The sequence below is a fragment of the Passer domesticus genome, chromosome 14 (assembly GCF_036417665.1).
Source record: "Passer domesticus isolate bPasDom1 chromosome 14, bPasDom1.hap1, whole genome shotgun sequence".
Classification (NCBI taxonomy): domain Eukaryota; kingdom Metazoa; phylum Chordata; class Aves; order Passeriformes; family Passeridae; genus Passer; species Passer domesticus.
In genome coordinates, this window is record NC_087487.1 from 1,017,108 (window position 1) to 1,036,698 (window position 19,591).

General features: G+C 42.4%; 1 protein-coding gene across 6 annotated transcripts in view; it reads right to left on the bottom strand.

Moving 5' to 3' along the window:
• Positions 1-19,591, bottom strand: part of SCAPER (S-phase cyclin A associated protein in the ER) — a 138,792-nt gene that overhangs the window by 14,152 nt on the left and 105,049 nt on the right. For all 6 annotated transcript variants that reach the window (XM_064389663.1, XM_064389664.1, XM_064389662.1 and 3 more), the window contains 3 exons: positions 19,054-19,209; positions 9,667-9,904; positions 6,506-6,655 (listed from right to left, as the gene is read on the bottom strand). In XM_064389663.1, coding sequence (XP_064245733.1) covers positions 6,506-6,655; positions 9,667-9,904; positions 19,054-19,209 — 544 coding nt within the window. The remainder of the gene's footprint in view (positions 1-6,505; positions 6,656-9,666; positions 9,905-19,053; positions 19,210-19,591) is intronic.

The window sequence follows — 19,591 nt, forward strand, 5'->3', positions numbered from 1 at the left end:
CACATGAAATGTGCAGTCCCAAATGCTTCTGACATACTCGATTTGCTTTGTCATAGATCATTCTTTAAAAGAAAAAGTTCATCAGGAAGCTCAAACAACAACAAAGGTGTCTGACAAATTACCTAAAAGGCATCCTCACTTTTGCCTGACTGCCCAGACAGGAATGCCATCTCTCCCGAAGACATTGGTTCACTTAAGTGAATTTATGTGGCTGAGGATGTAAGGCTGTGAGAGCCAAGGCATACATTACAGAGCTGCCTTAATGTACTCAGCTCTAACTCGGGCACTTTAATCCTCAGGGGATTTCTGTTCACAAGCTCGAGTGCTTCTAAATGTGAGTCAAGACTACAACTTCACATGAATCACTCACTTGCCAAAATCAGCTATTCCACAAAATTTACCAGGCGTATTTCTTGTGCAAAGCTATAAAGCTTTAAAACATCAGGGTGTGGGGCTTTTAAAAGAAGTTTTAACGAATAAACCCATAACCTCAACATGAAATCAATACTCCTAAAAATTCCTTTTTGAGAAGAAATTACAAATTCAGAATTAAGTAAATTCAGATCTGATTTACTAACAGATAGAGATGTTAACTGCATGGTAACTACCAATTCCTGCCTCTTTACTGTTTGTGCTGTATTTTCATAAAGTCCACCTACCAGATCAAAATTGTTCCAGTTCCTCCACAGCCCCAAAAGCAACATAAACTATGAAAGTTTAATGATGGCCTCTAATAAACAACCCATATGGAAACTCTACATATTTTTATAACTTGCAAGTTTTCCTGCTGACTTCTGATTATCACAATTTTTCCATTTTAGAAGTATTTTTCTTCCTTCCCGCTAACACTAGAGAAAACTGGCCCCATACTAAAACTCAATATGTACTAACTCTGTCAAAAGCACAAAATAATTTCTCTCCAGAAGGTCACTTTTGATCTTAAATCCCTTTGTAAGCATCCCTTGCAGCCCAGTACCTGTAACCACAGCTAGGATGTGTCCTACACAGATACAGATCTGTGATACACACCGGGACAAAGGCTCCTGCTACTTTATGACGCAAGAAGGACTTACCACACAGAAGAAATGTTTAGAAGAAAATATGACCAGAAGTCAATCATTTAACAAAAAAGGGAAAATTAACATGGGATGAAACATTTACTGGGGACTAACTACCACGCTCTGGGTGCCACGAGTGAGTCCTAAATTTCAAGATCCTTTCAGAACTGTGACTACCATACAATATTTCAATTTCTTTACACATTATATTTTTACCTGTGATACTGCTGTGTGACATTTTACATATTTAACATGGGAGAAATTCCCTCCCAAAATATCCTGTAATCTCACTGCTCCTTACTCCTTTACCTGGAGTTAGCTGGGATGCCTAAAACGTGTTTTGCAACTAATTTTCCACACCTGTATAGCAAGGAGTAATTTTTAGTAGGTGACTGATACTATTACATCTAATTCCATGTGCTTCTATTTTCAGCATATGGATCATTAGATATTAACATTTCAATTATTGAGTTTATAGTAACAGACCTTGCTGTGGACACAAATGTCTGAGGACAGAGAAGTAAGTGAGACATGCAGCTGGAAGACTTCTGGGAATGAAGTCCCTCCTTCAAGGACACATGGTGTGCATGTAAATTTTTGAAAAACTTCTGAGAGAACTTTTTACTTCTATCTACAAGCCTATTTTTATAACAAATTTCTGAAAAGCTGCACACATTTTTTCCTAACTCTTTCAGCAGAGATTTTATTTTGCAGTCTAACAACAGTATCTTCTAAAAGCATACAGTTCATATCTTACAAACCCTTAAAGTTGGTGGGATCCTTCTAGAGTACTCTAGAAGTACCAAAGACTGGCATAACAAAAAGCTATTTTTATTTAAATAAAGGCACAGCAATGCAAACGAACAATGCAACTTCTTTTGGAGCCTATCAGCAAGATCCTGAGTCTGAGGATCTGATTTGTGAAGACTTTTCAGATGAAAAATATTCCCTAGCTGCAATGAATATGGAAAGATTTCTATTCCCAATGCAGCAATGTGAAAGAAAGCAAATCATCTGTCATTCCTGTTAATTTAATTACAGGACCACATTCAATTATTCAATATAATATGCAAATAAGGTTATTTGACAGCACATGCTAATTATATTCATTATACTAATTAAATCAAACAATAAAAGGGAATAAAATGTAATGAAATAGAAGGATAATTTAAATTAACAAGAATATTTTAATTAGAAACTGTAATTCTACAGTCTGATATAGTGGGGTTGGCTATTGAAAGATTGGACATTATTTTTATTACACAGTTCAGCTCTACATGTCCATCCTTGGTGTCAAGGGACCTGTTTTTGTACAGCAGCAGATTAAATGGTGGCCAGAACAAGAGAATGCCTTTTCCCTGCTGACCCTCCCAAGGAGCAGATGCCCAGTGAAGCTGGGCTGTGAGCAGGGGCTGTCTGGCTCTGTGGCAAACATGGGCCATGGATACAGAACAGACAGGGCAGCTCAGGCCTCACCACTGGCCTTGCAAAGCTTCAAATACTAAAGAAACACTCCTTGCCTTCTGCAGTTTGCACTTCCATAACTGATTTATTTCTTCAGTGACAGCAGCTGCCCTGGAACAGCTTTATGAATGTTAAAACAAAATAGGAACGAAGGAAGGGAATATTACTAATATATTATATGTGGGCAGAGTCAGCAAAATCACAGCCTTTTTAAAATAAACAGAGCAAGCACTATCAAAACACTGAGGAATGTGTTCCTCAGGAATCCATTGTCCTCAGTGCTCCTCGACAGAATCACTTGGGGCTGGCCCAGGAGCCAGGCGTGGTGCAAACACCAAGTGGGAGCCCAGGCAGAGCAGAGCCTCTGTGTGGGACCCAGCAGGAGGGGCGAGGGCTCCTGGAGCTGGCAAATCTCAGGCTCCAAGCTGCACAAAAGAAAAGAACATTCCTCCTTCCTTCTTCATCTGCTACTCAACTAACTCTAAAGACTTCTACAGACAGCATAATAAATGAAGCCAAACCTGTATTATACTAAATGACTGGCATATGATGCTCTTGGAAGATTTTGTTCTATGAATGTGAAATATTTAGGAAATTGCCCTCTTATGATTTTGACTGCATAGTGGTAGTAGTTCACTTACTTAAATCACAGTACTACTACAGAAGGTCAGTGCTGAGGTTCACAGGCTGTAACATTTCTGTTTTAGAAATCTAGCTATTCTCTAAACTGGGGAACTGCTTTGCTTTTTTTTTTTTTTAAGTTGCCTTTTTTCCCTTCTTCCAGTATGCTGCTTTGGATATTTATCTGTTGATGTGGATGGACAAAGGAACCACAAAAAGGGATGCTGAAAACTCCAAACAACTGTCTGTCCTTTTCTGTTTTGAGTATTGAAAGGAATGAAACATGCCTCCATTTGCAATAAGAAATACAAATTTAGAAAGGAAATTACTTTAAACTACAAATGTTTCCAAACAAATGCACATTTGACTGCAGCCTTGAAATATGTCAGTTATGGACTCAGTTAAAGTTGATTCAAATACTAAATAGAGCTATCTGGCTTTATAGAAATTTGTTTTCATAGCTCAAGTCTAGTGTATCTATTTTTATTACACTGTACTTGCCAGAACTTCAAGCCTACTATTTGAAAACTTTCACTGTGAGACCAATTTTTTATTTTTAGTAGGACTCCCCAGATGATCAACAACGGAAGAAAAAATTGGAAGCTCTTAACATAATAAAAAATTAAACCATAACTGAATGAATAGAAAGCACTTCCCCCTTCATGAAAAGCAGCCTGTCTAGTAGAAGTCACAACACAAAGAGCACCTTAAAATAATGACCATAAGCAAGTCATACTACTTTGCCTGGTAGTAAAAGAAAAATTACTTCCTTTCACTAAAAATCCTTCCCAGTATTTTTCAAGTACCTGAGTGAGGAAAGCTTCAGTTTTTCAAAATGCTTTTTTAGACAAAAAAGCCAAACCCAAATGTCTCTTCCTCAGGTAAAATCCTATTAATGAGGAATATTAGAAATGACATAAAATGTAATGTCACGACATCCGACATCGCCTCCAAAGCAAACCACCCTAAAAGAGAGCTTTTAGGGTACTTAAAGGACTGACACAGCATGACTGTCTGACTGAAACCCCAAACCTGACTTTGAGAGCTGCAGAGGCCACCTTCAGCCCCAAGAGCACAAGCTGAAGGCTCCAGGACCCAGCTGGGAAGCCCAGCCCCAGCCAAGGCACCCCCAGGGCCCGGTGCCCGCTGCCCCAGCCAGAGCTTCCCAGGCACCGGCACTGCTGGCACGGCAGGCTGGCACTGCTGCAGGAGCCTGTGCTGCAGGGAGCCTGTGCTGCAGGAACCCTGTGCTGCAGGAACCCTGTGCTGCAGGACCCTGTGCTGCAGGAACCCCCTGTGCTGCAGGAATCCCCTGTGCTGCAGGAACCCCCTGTGCTGCAGGAACCCCCTGTGCTGCAGGACCCTGTGCTGCAGGACCCTGTGCTGCAGGAACCCCCTGTGCTGCAGGAACCCCCTGTGCTGCAGGACCCTGTGCTGCAGGAACCCTGTGCTGCAGGAACCCTGTGCTGCAGGACCCTGTGCTGCAGGAACCCCCTGTGCTGCAGGAACCCCCTGTGCTGCAGGAACCCTGTGCTGCAGGAACCCCCTGTGCTGCAGGACCCTGTGCTGCAGGACCCTGTGCTGCAGGAACCCTGTGCTGCAGGAACCCTGTGCTGCAGGAACCCCCTGTGCTGCAGGACCCTGTGCTGCAGGAACCCTGTGCTGCAGGAACCCCCTGTGCTGCAGGAACCCCCTGTGCTGCAGGACCCTGTGCTGCAGGAACCCTGTGCTGCAGGAACCCCCTGTGCTGCAGGAATCCCCTGTGCTGCAGGAACCCCCTGTGCTGCAGGAACCCCCTGTGCTGCAGGACCCTGTGCTGCAGGACCCTGTGCTGCAGGAACCCCCTGTGCTGCAGGAACCCCCTGTGCTGCAGGAACCCTGTGCTGCAGGAACCCCCTGTGCTGCAGGACCCTGTGCTGCAGGAACCCCCTGTGCTGCAGGAACCCCCTGTGCTGCAGGAACCCCCTGTGCTGCTGTAAACCCCTGTGCTGCAGGAACCTGTGCTGCAGGATTCCCCTGTGCTGCAGGAATCCCCTCTGCAGCACTGCTCCTGCAGTGCCAAGTCCTCCATGCAATGAATCACATCTGTTTGGACTTGTGTGCCAGAACAGAAATAGCTGAGCTGCAGAGAGACGACACCACGGTTTGCTGGCACTTCTGGGAGCCAGCTCGACCCATCGGGCAGCAGAGGGACCCAAAATGGCAGCAGCAGCACACAGGGTTAAAAATGACCCCTCTGAGGTGCTGCCAACAGGCAGCTCCAGATCCTGAGTGGGATTTTGGTCACATAGGGTAGGGAGGCTGCAGCATCCTCTCTCCAGCTGTGGCCAATCCCACAGAAACACCACTATGTAATTATATAATACTTGTGACAGCACTGTCTGCTTTGAGATATTTCAGTGCTCCAATTATAGTCAATAACTGTAAGAATGCTACAGAGCAGCTTTTCTCCAAAACCTTTCCTGACAAGTTTTAACACTTCCTCCTGCTCATCAGCTGACCTGAGGGTACTGAGCTCCTCACCCTGAACCCCTATCCCAAATTTGAGCAGAACAGGGAACAAGCACAGAGAGAGAACACAGTCAGTACCTTCCCAAAATGCAGCATTCAGCTGAATTGTACCCAACATGTGGGCACCTACACATTCAGAGTCAACTTCTCATATTCCAAGAGCCAGTGCCAAGCCCTGCCCAATACACCCTGAGATGTTACATATAAGCTGAGGAAACCAGGAGATTTTTTAAGACTGATAAATTTGAAATATTTTTTGAGTTTTTTGGCTGTGTTACTTTATAAGCCAGTAAGAGAGGTCACAGAGTCCAGTGGCAGAAGTGGACAACAGTCAAGGAAGCTAAAGGGGAATTTCCACTGTTTCTTGAATAGGGCACTTAGTTTATGACTGAAAAGATTAATGGAGAAGAATGGCTTAAACATGAGCACTGGCAAGCAGGGAGACAGCTACACTGGCATCCAAGGACAAGTCTTCATGGGAGAGTAGCTTAGTTGGCTTTAAAAAGGTTTAACTTGGGTACCACAACCATCTGATCACGCTGATATGAAGCTAACTTAGAATTAAAAATATCAGTGGCTAAGTATGCCTTGGCAGGGTGCAAGGCCAGTTCAAATCAATGCAATGGCAGCACAAGAACTACAAATGGAGTTTGCTTATGGACACACAAAATTAATGTCTTTGTCTTAACACACAACTTCAGCTTCTCTTTTGCAAACACATCCGTTTGTGCTCGCAGGAATCCCGAGTGCTTCAAAACCAATGCTGAGGGGATGAGCTTCCTGACGAAATGAGAGACCCAGGACTAAATGTGCCCTTGATAACTTCTGCTCCCCTTCTCCATTTGCCTTACCTGGTTATCTGGGTTGTTTACAGTGAAGTAGCCCACACAAATGATGACTTCGTGCAGCAATCCTTCACAGGTATGCTGAGAGCAGTACCACAGCAGGGAGCTGATAATGTGCCTGAAGGCCAGGGACAGCCCTTCAGCTCCCACAATCGACTGAAAAATAGACCAAGAAACAGAAATCACACTCCAGCAGTATGTTTTAGAACTTGTGTGAATTGCACACACATCAACTGCACCCTTCTGGGGTGTTTTTGCAAAGTACAGACTATGTTCTTCCTTGTGAAAGGCCACAATCAGATCTCTTTTTTCAGCTGCTTACTGTTCACAACTGGAATATAATATTAAAAGCCACAGAAGCAAGAATAAATTCAAATTTTCAAGGGACACAGGAAAAACTGGATTCTGCTTATCTGACGCTCATGGCAGCATTAGGTTGACCATTTCATTTGACATACATTACATGATCCAGGAATATTTAGTAATATCTATTAGAAAAAAGCAAAAGATACTAAACCATCTTCATTTCTGCAACAGAGCAAAATGCATTTCTCATTAATAACTCACACTCTAAATGGAATACAATGATTAATAACAAATAATGACTTTTCAAACATTACAAAAAGTTAGAAACATCCAAAAGGAGAGAACACTCAGCTGCAAAGCTTCTTGGGATGTTTTTTAAAAGTAGGCAAATAGCTGTAACGTGGAGATTCAGAATTAGATTTTATCTGTGCAGCCTACAGCCTCTATTTAATAAACATGTCAAGCAGACAGAGCGACACAGGGTCAAAGGGGAAAACTAAAGCACAAGGAATGAGCATGACAGTCTCCTAACTCTAATGAAACAGCAGTGCAGGCCTGAGAAAATCTCTTTCATTTCAGTGTTTTCTTTATTTTCTACCTTGTAGCCTGTGGTAAATACATATAAATAAATCCCAGGCTGTGGCATAGTTTAGTCCTGCTGAATTCCAAATACACCCAGCAAAAGCAGGATCCTTGACAATGGAACCAGGCTCAGCTGTGGCTGCTTTCGATCTTGAACTTCATTCTGGTAAGTCAGTGTATTTTCAAAATTTAATGCCCAACACAGCCACCATTTACTGCTTTATGTCATGTAAATGCCATGTCCTCAGGTCCATCCTTATTTAATTAGTGCTGTCTGTGCATGTTGTGACCCAGTACTCTGGGTTTAACCTCCACTGATAACAAGAGGTCACAGGGCACCTGAGTTTGTGTACAAAAGTTAAACTAATTTTTCAAGGAAACTAGGCTTCCTTTTTAGCCAGAATTAATATCAGCTCAGGACCCTGTGCTCTTTCTCACTACCATCTTTCAATTGTTTATATTGTCAAATTAAATGAAATATATACCCATGAGCCATCTGTGCTAATACAAACTCGAGAATACCAGACCTCTTGTGCTAATCAGAACCTCCTATTCCACAGTCCTACCAATTTGTGATAAAACTACTCCTTAGAGATAATGATCACACAGGAGGCTCTTCCCTCTTCTTTCGCCAGCCTGTCATGGCCCACGGGGTCAGTGTCCAGCAAACTGCCTCAGGTGGATGTCATTTTTAACACTACAGAAACAAATCACATTAATGCATGGCGAGGGAGAGCTGCTGAGGCTACCCCAGGGTGCCTGTCTATCACAACAGCACCATGCCCACGGTCCAGCAAACAGCTGGACACCTCCTGGGAGAGCCCTGTGGCCAAGAACTGAGAGAAGCAGCTCCCACTGCTGGGGTTCTGGCCACCCTTCATGCAATAGTTACTGACTTGCACCACTTCAGGTAGAACAGACTAACACAGACCACGGGGTTTGTAAGTTAATGCTAACTGTTTCTCGTAAGTGCTGGGATGTAAAGGCATGGCTAGAGGGATAAATACAGACAGGGCAAGCAGGAGATGGTGTTTTAAAAATTAACAGCAATTTCTTGGGATAGCAGGGAGCAGCCCTCCAGCCAGTGTGATCTGCTCCAGCTCCCCTGCAAACTGGATTGTTCCAGCTCCAGGCTGACTCTCCATGCACCTCTAACACCTACAGCAACACATGGACAGCCAGTCTGTCCCAAACCCAGAGTGCTGAACGAGGGCTAGGAGGGAACTGCCTTGACTGACAGAAGAAATGCATTCAGTGTAGTGTGTAATCAACCTGCACTCAATATCCTGCTTCTGTCTCTGCAAAGAAACCCTGCCTGAACTGGTGCTGCAGGTGCAGATGAACTCTGCTGCACACAGAATCTTTGATGCAGATGATACCAAACGCACGGAAATTCCATGACAAGAAACACCAACTGAAGGAGCCACACTAAATTCTTCACTTGTGAAAAGCTCTCATTGAATTTAATGATTTCAGATGGAGAGTGTGGTACAGCATACTACAAATGAATGAAATTCATTAAATTAAATTAATTCATACATTAAATGAAAAAGAAACCTGTTCTGTTGAATTGTGGAGGATTGATGCTGCTAAATGTGTTTTCAAAACAATGCCTTCTGACAGGTGTTTTATATTAGCAATAAAACTTTACCAGCTTACCTGAGAAATATACCAGTATTTGTAGGGCAAAATCATTCATTTACACTTGAACTCTGTTCACAGACAAAGGTAAGCAGTCCTTCCCAGGACTCAAAATGCAGCTTTGTTTTTTGATTTAATAAAAATTATGAAAACATATTTTCCAATTTTTGGTCAACAAAATTTTACTTCTTAAAGAAATTATATCAAGCGATTATCAGTTTCAGCTGCACAATCTTAAATCAAGTGGCCCCTGAAAGCACTGGAAAATATAATACATGGTTATAACACAAGTGAATCCTTTCACATAAGAAAAACTTATTTCATCCTTTTGACTGAGATTTTCCTTTTTACACTTTTGGGGCTTAATAAATATAAAAAGCACTTTGCTAGAAACAAGCAAAAAAGAAGTTAGAAAACATAATGGATTGGATTCAGCATTTAAAGTATTCTAAATTTCCACTTTTTGGTTAAATTCATCAGCTATATGGTAGACATAACAATAGTTAGAAATTTTATGCACGAAACCTAACATTTAAAAATTCCTTCAATAACTAAGATCTTAAGAACAAAACTTAGTCCAAAGACATAACCAATAATGAACACTTTCCCACCAGGAGAAGTTTTGAAACATCAGTTACCTGGAAGGCAGGCAGGTCGAGAACAGCGAAGCTGTTGAAGAAGCGCAGGCTCTGGATGGCCACCTGCACGGTGCTGGCGGCGTAGCTGTCCTTGGGGCCGGCCGGGCTCGGGTCCGAGATGGGGCCGTGGAACAGGACGCAGTAGAGCATGTGCAGCACCCCCACCAGATCCGTGGCCTGCAGCGCTGCGCTCAGCCCCGTGGGCTCCGGCCGGCCGCTCTCGAACACGCTGCACGACCTGCCGGGACCGAGGAACACTCAGCTGGGAGCCAGGGGTGCCTCCAGCGCCCCGAAACCACAGCACTTCCAGAAAACACCCGCAGGAATTAGGGCACCGTCTCACGCTCTCTCTAGTTGCAGTGCAGCTGTATCGTTCAGGATCTTGCCTCACATCCTGTGCCCGTGATCCTGGGGACACTGGGAGCACACAGGGGCTCCGTGCAAGCCCTGCCTGGGTCAGCAGCCTGCTCTCACCTTTGCTGCCTGCAAAGCAGCCAGCAGCAGTGGGAGAACTCCCTGGAGTCTCTCCTGCCACAGTGATGGGCTGCAGGCACTGGAACAAACTGCCTACCTAAGTAGCAAAGTAAGTTACTGGGAACAGATGATCTTAATCAAATGGGTCTGCAGGAATTTAAGAACGAAGTGTGGAGCAGTAGGAAAACACTCTGCTGCTTACTTCAGTCAGATGCTGTTATGGGAGACTGCAGCAGGGCAGCAAAGCACAGGCAAGCACAAACCAGCACAGCTCGTGCACACGGGAACTGGGTCTCTGTGCCACCTTTTGGGTGTGCACATAAAATAATGGAGAAGGTTTTTGGTTATCTCAGATATCAGCACAGACAGGCAAGTAACTCAGGACTGCCTTTTCCATTCTTACATCCAGACTTCCAAAAACACTTCACACAATCCTTCATGATTTTTACCACTCGTGTTTTTTCACATTATTAATAATCCAGAAGATTATGCAGAACAACTACTAAGGAACAACTACTAAGGAAGACTCAGAATATCACTACCCTGGAGGCTAAATAATGTGTGGAGGGTAGGCAAGCACAAAGTGAAGCCCCAAAATAATTCAGCAACTTTTATGTTCTCTGATTCTAATTCAAACCCATAACATAAACTACATGAATTTCATTTTGGAAACATATTTAGTCAATATTGGTAAACAAAGGAAACACTAAAATAACAAAACACAGCAAACAGTAACAAAGAAAATATGCTACATCAAGGACTGGTTTTTATCTCACCTACTATGTTTCCATCTTAAAAAAAAAAGAAAAAAAAAAGGAAAAAAAGGAAGAAAGTGTCAATATCAAAAGAGACTGCAAAGATTGAGTGTATATATGATTCTTTGTTATAACTAAAGGAAAATATGACAGATTATATGAGAAAGCATTACAAAAGGATAACTTAAATGAGGGTATTTTCCCCTTTTATAACTACTAAAAGCAAAGGAAAAGGATGTGAAAATCAGAACCATTTTCTAAAATCATCTGTAAGTTTGAAGACCTCAGTTTAAGAAAGCAAAGACCAGGTACTCAGAGGACTCAGAATATTCCTGTTGAGCAGAACCAGGAAGGAGCTTTCCCTTGACTAGAGCAGCTCTCAATAATCTCTCCTGTATCTGTACCAGGAGCACCCTGCACTCCTCTGTTACAAACACTGGCTCCAGAGACATTTCCAGCACAGATTCTAGGCAGGCTGACTAATCCTGCTTTTTACAATTGCAGACAGACTTCTTCAACAGAGAAACTAAACCATGAGCTCAGCAACGACCAAGTTTTGGCAACCATCACTTTGTTTTGTCATTTTCACTCTTCCTAGTGAAGCAAATAAAGCAGGGAAGAAAGCATCACCTTACCCAAAGCAATGTCTGTCCATGAGAATTTCTGTCTGTTAGCAGCCCTCCATCACCTCCACGGACCACAGAGAGGGAAAGAGGCAGAGCAGGATGATGAACCTGCCTTGCCCAGGTCCCAGAGCAGCCCTGAGCTCAGCTGAGGATGACAGGACAGTGTTTGGGCTGTACACAACTTGCACTACTGGCACCCATCTGTTTCCACCACTGTCCCCTCACATCTGTACCTTTACAAAGCAATAGGTCAGATGATGTAAGGAGTGGTCTCATCTGAAATCAGCACTTGTGGGTACCATTTCTGAGTTATTTCTATTTACAGTCTGTGAACATTCAGTGCTGCTGAAAAAGCTACTCAGTGTTGCACCCTCTGCTGCTACCCCCAGGATCAATGTCCCAGGCCTACTTCAGGGACACCTATGCTGCACAAAAACCACTCCACACTGCAGACGTAGTCCACAAGTCTGTGACAGAAGAATCAGATCTTTAGTAAAGCACAGTAAGAACAAAAGCAACATAGTTGTGCCTGTTGTCCTTAAGACCCTAAGATTTACTCCACAAAGAATAAAAAGTGGAAAAAACCCCTAGAGTTCTACGTGTGTTTGGGTGGGGCTACGCTGCACAACAATTTATGGCAGGGCTTTGCTTTGGAATCCATGCCCCAAATCTTCATTTTGAAGCTCTGTGGTCTCTAAGTGAGTGTGTGTGAATGGAGTCAGCAGAGACACTTCCTGAGCCACCACCTGGCTCTGCCAGCTGTGCCTTTGGAGATCCCTGCTGCAAAGTTCCAGGTGTGCTGGCACACCAGCCTGCCTGGGAGGGAGGCACAGCCCTGATGGCTGCAGGAGCAGGGAGAGCTGGCAGCTCTGGGACCACCCTGTGCACAGCTCTGCTCTGTGGGTCTGGGCTCCCTGGTATCCCTCACTCCAAAATGCCTTTTGGTGTCCAAGGATTTGTTCTGCAGGATGCAGTAGCCAAAATGTGCTAACCATCACTTAGTTACACTCGACTAACTAGAATGTTTATTGCCACAGGATCACATGAGAGCACAGCTCGTCCTGCCAACTAGTATTTCCTAACTTCACTCTTAGCTTTTTCAGCTGTACAAAACAGAAAAGTACACTCACAGTCAAATGATAACCCCAAATTAATTACTGCATATGATACCTCACAGAATTTTTTTCCGACTCTGTGCAATCAGAAGATTGACCAATTTTACCCAAGGTTAAAGTTAGCTTGCTTTCAACTCTCACTCCATCATTATTTTTAAACAATTCCATATGAGAAAGCTTACATTGCTGGATGAAATCCTTTTACCATTTTGTGCTGCTCTGGGGCAGAGAATGAATCAAAATATACATTAAAAAGTCAACTGTAAAATAACTAAATGCAAGCATTAGTTTTTTCACAGAAAAGATGAAAAATTTTGAAATTTGTACAGAAATTTGTATAAAACAAAACTGTTAAAGAGTAATTAAAAACCTGTATTTAGATTTGATGGATTGAAGGAACTGCCACAAAGAATTTATTTTGGATGTTGCCTGTACTACAGCGAACGTGTATGTGAACAGAACACTGGCTCCTGTTGAAGTGAACTGTTGGTTGCACTGCTTTAAGCCTAAATGTTTACAATAAAAAGGTAAAAGAAGTTACTTGTACGTGCTGTGGGCTCTAGAAGAGAAAAAAAACCTACATGAAATGATGTAAAATAAAGCATGAACCTCTGCCTCTACTGCTCTGAGTGATTTTTGTCAAGTCTGCACAACACTGGGTTTCATACCTTTAGCAGACTTTTAGTTCACCTCAAAAAATAAGCCCAATGAAAATTCAGTTCTGTTGAGACAGACTAAAGCAAATCCCCCAAAATCCTTCATAAGATGACAATGTCACACCAGAAAACAAGACTTTACACAACTGAAGTTAAGAGATCAGATTCCTAGAGCTGCAATTCCTTTTAATTCTCCTGTTTAAAGAAATTTTGTCTCTGAGTCTGTAACAGCTGCAAAAGTAAAATAGTCACTATGGACAAAACCCCTTCAATTAATCCCTGAAGGGAAGTAAGACCCACTGGATTTTTAACATTGGTTGATAGAGCTGGGAAAACAAACAGGCTTTCAAACTTTACCAGTCACAATAATTATGTGTTAAATATAAACACAGAAAAATAGACAAATATTTCTATTACAGTCAAACAACCTGCATGATCTTAAAAAAAAATGTTTAATGAAATGCACAGACTTTTCATTATGGGTTGCCACTGTGATTTTTACCTTGGCCATCAATGGGTCTCAGGAATTGGTATGCGATCTGTGACTTACAAAAAGAGTTTAAGAATTAAAAACGTAGATATATCTATCACAAGAAAGAAAGAAAGATACTAAGCAGTGTTACTTTGTTGCTTAAAATACACCATTATTTATTAAAAACAGGGATTCAATACGGCTTGATAAGAAACAGCATACTCTGCAGAACAAGTATAAAACTACAATTTCTCCAAGCTTCAATATGAGCAAACTGTTTATATCTTAAAATATATTGTTTTAAAAACTGGCTGAGCTAACAAGCAGACAAGCCTCTCTAAGGGTATACATTATAATGTTTGTATATTTGAAATATATACTCCTGATTAAAAACATGGAGTGAAATGAAAACATGAGTTTCCAAGAGGCTTAGAATATAATCTGTTGGGGCTTTTTATTATTAGGATTTAAAAACTATCATCAGTACTTTTTGCTTCTAAATTATTTTATTTAGAAAGAGATGTCAAAATAAAGAGGTCAAATGATAATAAAAGAAGAACAAGGAAGTATTTAGCACCTGTCAGACCTTGCTGCAATTCCCCCTGTCAAGCAGGGACTGCAGTGCTGCACAGAATGATGAACTGAAGCCTTCCAGTAACTTCAGACACAAGCTGGAGTTACTTTAACACCGCTTGCTGGAGCTGCTGGCCCTTGGAAGTGGTGAGAAGCAAAACCAAGGATCAGACAGACTTGCATCTGAATCTCCATCCAGCAGCCAAAACTGACATTATCTTAATGACTGTAAGAACACTGAGCCCAGCCCTGCCCACTGCCCTGTGCACCTGGGACAGGACAGGCACCGTTCCCCTGGCTCAGAGCCTGCATCTGCAGCTTTCTGCCTCTGCAGCTGGTAAGCACAGCTCCATCAGCTGCTGACACACATTTACACACCCTACCACTGCTCTGGGACAGAACAGCAGCTATTTAATTACTGCACTGCTCTGGATTTTCCTGGGGTAATGAGAAAGCTTGAAGGCAATTCTTAAATAGAGAAAACAGCAAAACCTTTGAACAGCTGGTATTCCCAAGGACCTACATAATTGGAGGGACTATTATTTGCAATATTCCCTTATGCGCAATGCAGTATCCTCCTTGTATGTGTGTTACTGCTCTCTACTGTCCTGCTCCTGGGGAGAACATTCTGCCCCAGTGACTGACTCTCACGCTGCAGTGCTGCCCTTTGTTTCCCCAGCATTAACTCTGTGTCAGTGGGAGTTTCTTCACTCACACTCATGGGCAAAAGTGAAACAAGGCATTAACTCTAGCCCTCCACAGAGCAACAAATAAACTTCTGGGACAGCAACTGTAGGTCCAGAGAATGAGGAAAAATGGGATCTAGGCTGGATGAACAGTGGGCAGCACAGGAGAAGACAGGCACACAAGCAAAACCTTTGCTGTGCTGATAAAGGACCTGCCATGCAGATCCTCGTTAGTGTTCCCCTGCTTTTAGCACAGGCTGAGCTGAGGCAGCAGGGCCATGCCTTTATTAATGCTCCTTGCATTCCAGGCCTGCTCATTGTTTTCTGTCCTGTGGGCACAAGCCAAGCACATTCCAGATGTGTAGTCAGGACCTGAGGGCCCAAAACAGGCCTTGAACCTCTCATGCTCACAATGATACACTCTGGAAAACAGGGCTGTCATCCTGAACATTGCTACTGGCCTTCTGCAATTCCACACAGATTTCAAGAGGTCTCTATGGCCACACAACCCACTGCTACTCCATATAAAGTATATTTAATATTTTCATTATTTATTTTAATTAAAATGTCTCTGTTTTCAATTCTGGCTACTGTTACTCCTAATGGCGAGCAAAAGTCAGTTAAACATTACCAGGGTCATAATTTTCAAGCCTAAGTATCAAATGCCAGGTTCATCTGCTCAGCAGAGAGAGCTCAATATTCAGACCTGCTGCATTTTCTGATTTCTCCCAACAAATCCCTGTTTTCAGCTCTCGTGCACCATTTTTTTTTAAACTCATCAGGGAGGAAGGAGCTCTCACCTCCACTCTTAGCTATAGATGCAAAACAGCATCAGAAAAATGGGACTTCCAGTTGGAGGTCTCAAGTCACCCTCAATGATTCTCACTGGGTAAGAGAAGGGGACAAAAAGTATCAAAACAAGCTTGAAACAGGATAACGAGTTATTAAGGTTTTCAACAATTGTTCTTTTCTATGTATTCCACAGTGTTTGCAAAATGTGCTATTCCATCCACAGCAAAATTTCAATTAAAAGAATCAATCAAGCATTTATTAGCCAGTATCAAAAATTGTAATTTGAAAAGTAAGATCAATATCAAAGTTAAATCTTTTTTAAAGACCTTGATCATTAATGAAAAGAAAATCCCTCTCTTATAATAGGGTATGTTTATAACATATGTTCAGAATAGATTCCCTTATTTCAATAACATTTTATGATTATAAAATTGAAAATCCTCCAATTTATGTTTCTACATTAGTAAGACTTTTCTTTACTGTATCTAACTCCATGATTTTGGACTTTTTTATTCCTAAAAGTCTACCACAGTAATAAAAGAAGTCTCTTAATTCATGTCTTAAAATTTTACCATCTACATTATATCAAACACAGACCTCATTTAAAACATAATGTTGATTTATATATATATATATCTCAAATAATTTGAGGCTGTTCTCTAATAATCATTATTGTTGTGACACCTTGCCTCACGTAAAGGCACATGCAGAGAGGGACTTGACTGAGATCTCTCCACTGCCTACAGAATTCTTCCCATGAAGGAACTGTCCAACTACACACCGGGTATCATTCAGAGCTTGGTTTAGAAATACTCTGCTGAATTTGGAGTTTTATAAGATGTGCTTTTGAAGAAGGCACAGAAGTCTAGATTGACAGCTCTTCCTACCTCAGAGCACCAGAAATGGCCACACATACTTTGTACCCACAGGACTGGACCTTTTCATTGTTTAAAACCTGAGTTTTAAACAAGAACTTCTGGCCCTCTGGGGACATGGCAATTACAGCTGCAGTACAGTTCCCTACAACCTGGTGGGACCTGAATGCACAGGAGAAGGATCCCACAGCTCACAGAGGATTTCCCAGCTGTGCTGGGCTGGTTTGAGCCCTGAGGTGGTTCCTGGCACCCCAGCCAGTATTTGCTGTCCTGGGTCAGTTTCCCACGATGCCCCTCACTGCTGTGTGCTGAGATCTGCACACAGGCCAGACAGAACTACCACAGCTGCTGTGTGACAGACAACAGCCTGAAAAAGCTCTACTGAAAAAAAATCACATTAATTTTATATCCCCATCCCCCGGTTAACACTGAGGAGCATAAAGAAGTTCCAACCTGGACCCATCTTATATAGGAGGATATATGAAAAGAACATTTTAAAATTGCTCTTGCAACAATGGTGAAAGCCTGCCATTAATTTGGCAAAACTTATTTTCATGCTGCAGTGAGAGAGCACTTGAAATACTTCCTGGGCTCCTCAAATCTCAGTAACGAGCTCAGCCCTTGGCTGCTCAGAGTGGCTGGGATGGACAGAGGGCTCTTACAGGCAGGCTGGCGCGGTGCTCAAGCCTGTATCAGCTGAGCTGGAGAGTGAGAAAAGCTCACTGCAAAGGCTGCAATGCCACCACCACCATTCACCAGCAATGAAAGAGTATTTCTGTATTTCTCACAGAAGGGCTGCCCTTTGTGCTGCAAATCAGGTATCACACATCATGCGTTATTGTAGTGTGATGTATTTAAGAATTCAATAAATTTGAGCTCTGTTTCTGCCACCTTAATCTGTGTTTGGCAGTACCTTTTTCCATTTAAATCACCTCCAGCACTGAGGACTTCTGTAACAAGACAGAATTACACTCTGCATACACTGCTTAAATGACAGGGGGCTCAGGTGATGAAAGACATGTGATTTAAATTGCCCTTCTAATCAGTTACATCAAGGCTTTTGATCTTCAAGTGAAAGACAACAGTTTTGAAATCTCCAGGTTCATTCCTCTCATTTATTTTCATGCTCAAATGAACAATCTAACCTGGAATCATGAACAACCAGCACCTTTGGATAAAATCCAGAGCACTGCTGTTTATGGAGGTGGTAGGATCAGATACTTCTTGGTGTAACTGTGAAGAAAAACACTCAACCCCCCAAAATTATTCTGGTGCTACAAAGAACAGATGTTCTTGATGGATGTACATGTGCAGTGCTGTGCTATTTTGGGGTGCAAAGATCTCTAATATTTTGGTGAAGTGTGTGCCTGCTACAGAAATTGCAAATACTGTATTACTTAATCTGAGCTAGAACTATTATTCCACTAACAGAGGGGTGATGTTTTTATTATTTTATTTAGTGAGTATTTGACTTCTGGCAGTGCTCTGCTGGAATTTAAAATGTCAAGTTGGCAGCTTTCAGACAGGGAAATTTCAGTAAGTTGGGATGGTCTCTTTGGGCTCATATTTCTTGCAGCTCTTTTTCCATGTGTTTGTGTCTCTGGCTACCAGCTACAGCTCTTACCTACAGCTTTGTCTCTTACCCTATGTTTTATTAGCTCTAGTTTTTCAACCCTAGAATAATTTTATCCTTCAGGAATGCATTGTGAAGTTCTGCCTGCCTTGATTTTTCCTGAAATGTGTAACAGTAATGGTGTGGTAGGTTCTAGTAAGTGCAGCCCAAAGGTCTGAAATTTTGACTCCCCCCTGAGTGTCAGGCTGTCCTACACTGCAGACCACAGAAGTCGAGATTTGCTGGCAGGCACAAACCCTCATGCACACTTCCCACAGCCTTGGTTAGGTTACAACAACAAGCATTTTGCATTAGAAAATTCCCTGACAAATCTAGTAATAGCTTCCTTTATGGAAAATAGAATTCCCATACTGACAGTGGTATTTTAAAGAGCAAGAGCTGAATTAGGCTGCTCTGGAGACAAATCATAGAGACAAATCAATTAAAAGTTGACTTTAGGTGATAATAAAATACCTCTTGAAGTCCTTGAGACTGGACACTTCAAACTATCAGTGATAAAAGCCTGTGTGGAATGATGAGTAAAGGAGGCAAAGTTTGCAACTCTGATAGATGGCTTGTAAGAAGCAGGCTCAGTGCCGGTAACTCACAACAGATTGCTGGTAAGAGGGTGAGCAGAGGAAATCTCCAGCACGTTTCTGTCCCTGTGTGTCTCACAGCTCTGGCTGGCAGCCTCAGCAGGAGGCCCCAGCCTGAGCAACACGTTCTGAGCTGCCAGAGGCAGTGCACCCACCTTCCACTGAGAGCCAAGCACAGCTGGCACATCCCGTGCAGCACGGCCGTGGCGCTCTGCAGGAAACCAGCCACACTGGGGTTCTCATCCACAGGGCCTTGGACTGACAGGAAACAGCAACACAGCTTGTCCACCAGTCCTATGTTCACCACATAACTACAAACACAGGAAAAAAGTGGATTACAAAAAACAGTTCCACAACAGTTTGGGTAACTTTGCAAAAGAAGCAATTTTTGCTTCTCTGCTATCAAACCACTCAAAAGGCAGGTTGTGATCACTCAAATACTCTTCCTGAAAGGGTTCAATAAAACAATTTCAATTACAATAACTTCAGATCTGGCTCTCTGTGACTATCAGTTTTTGTTACGAGATCTAAGAGCTGTAGGATAATTTGTATTATACTGTACAAGAAAGATGACTGTAAATGTTTATTTTAGCATACTGCTAGGAGGACAATGGAATTTTGCCATAGTTAGATGATTTATAGTAATCTTGATTGCTCTGCAACAACACAATTTCTTTTTAGCATGAAGAGGTA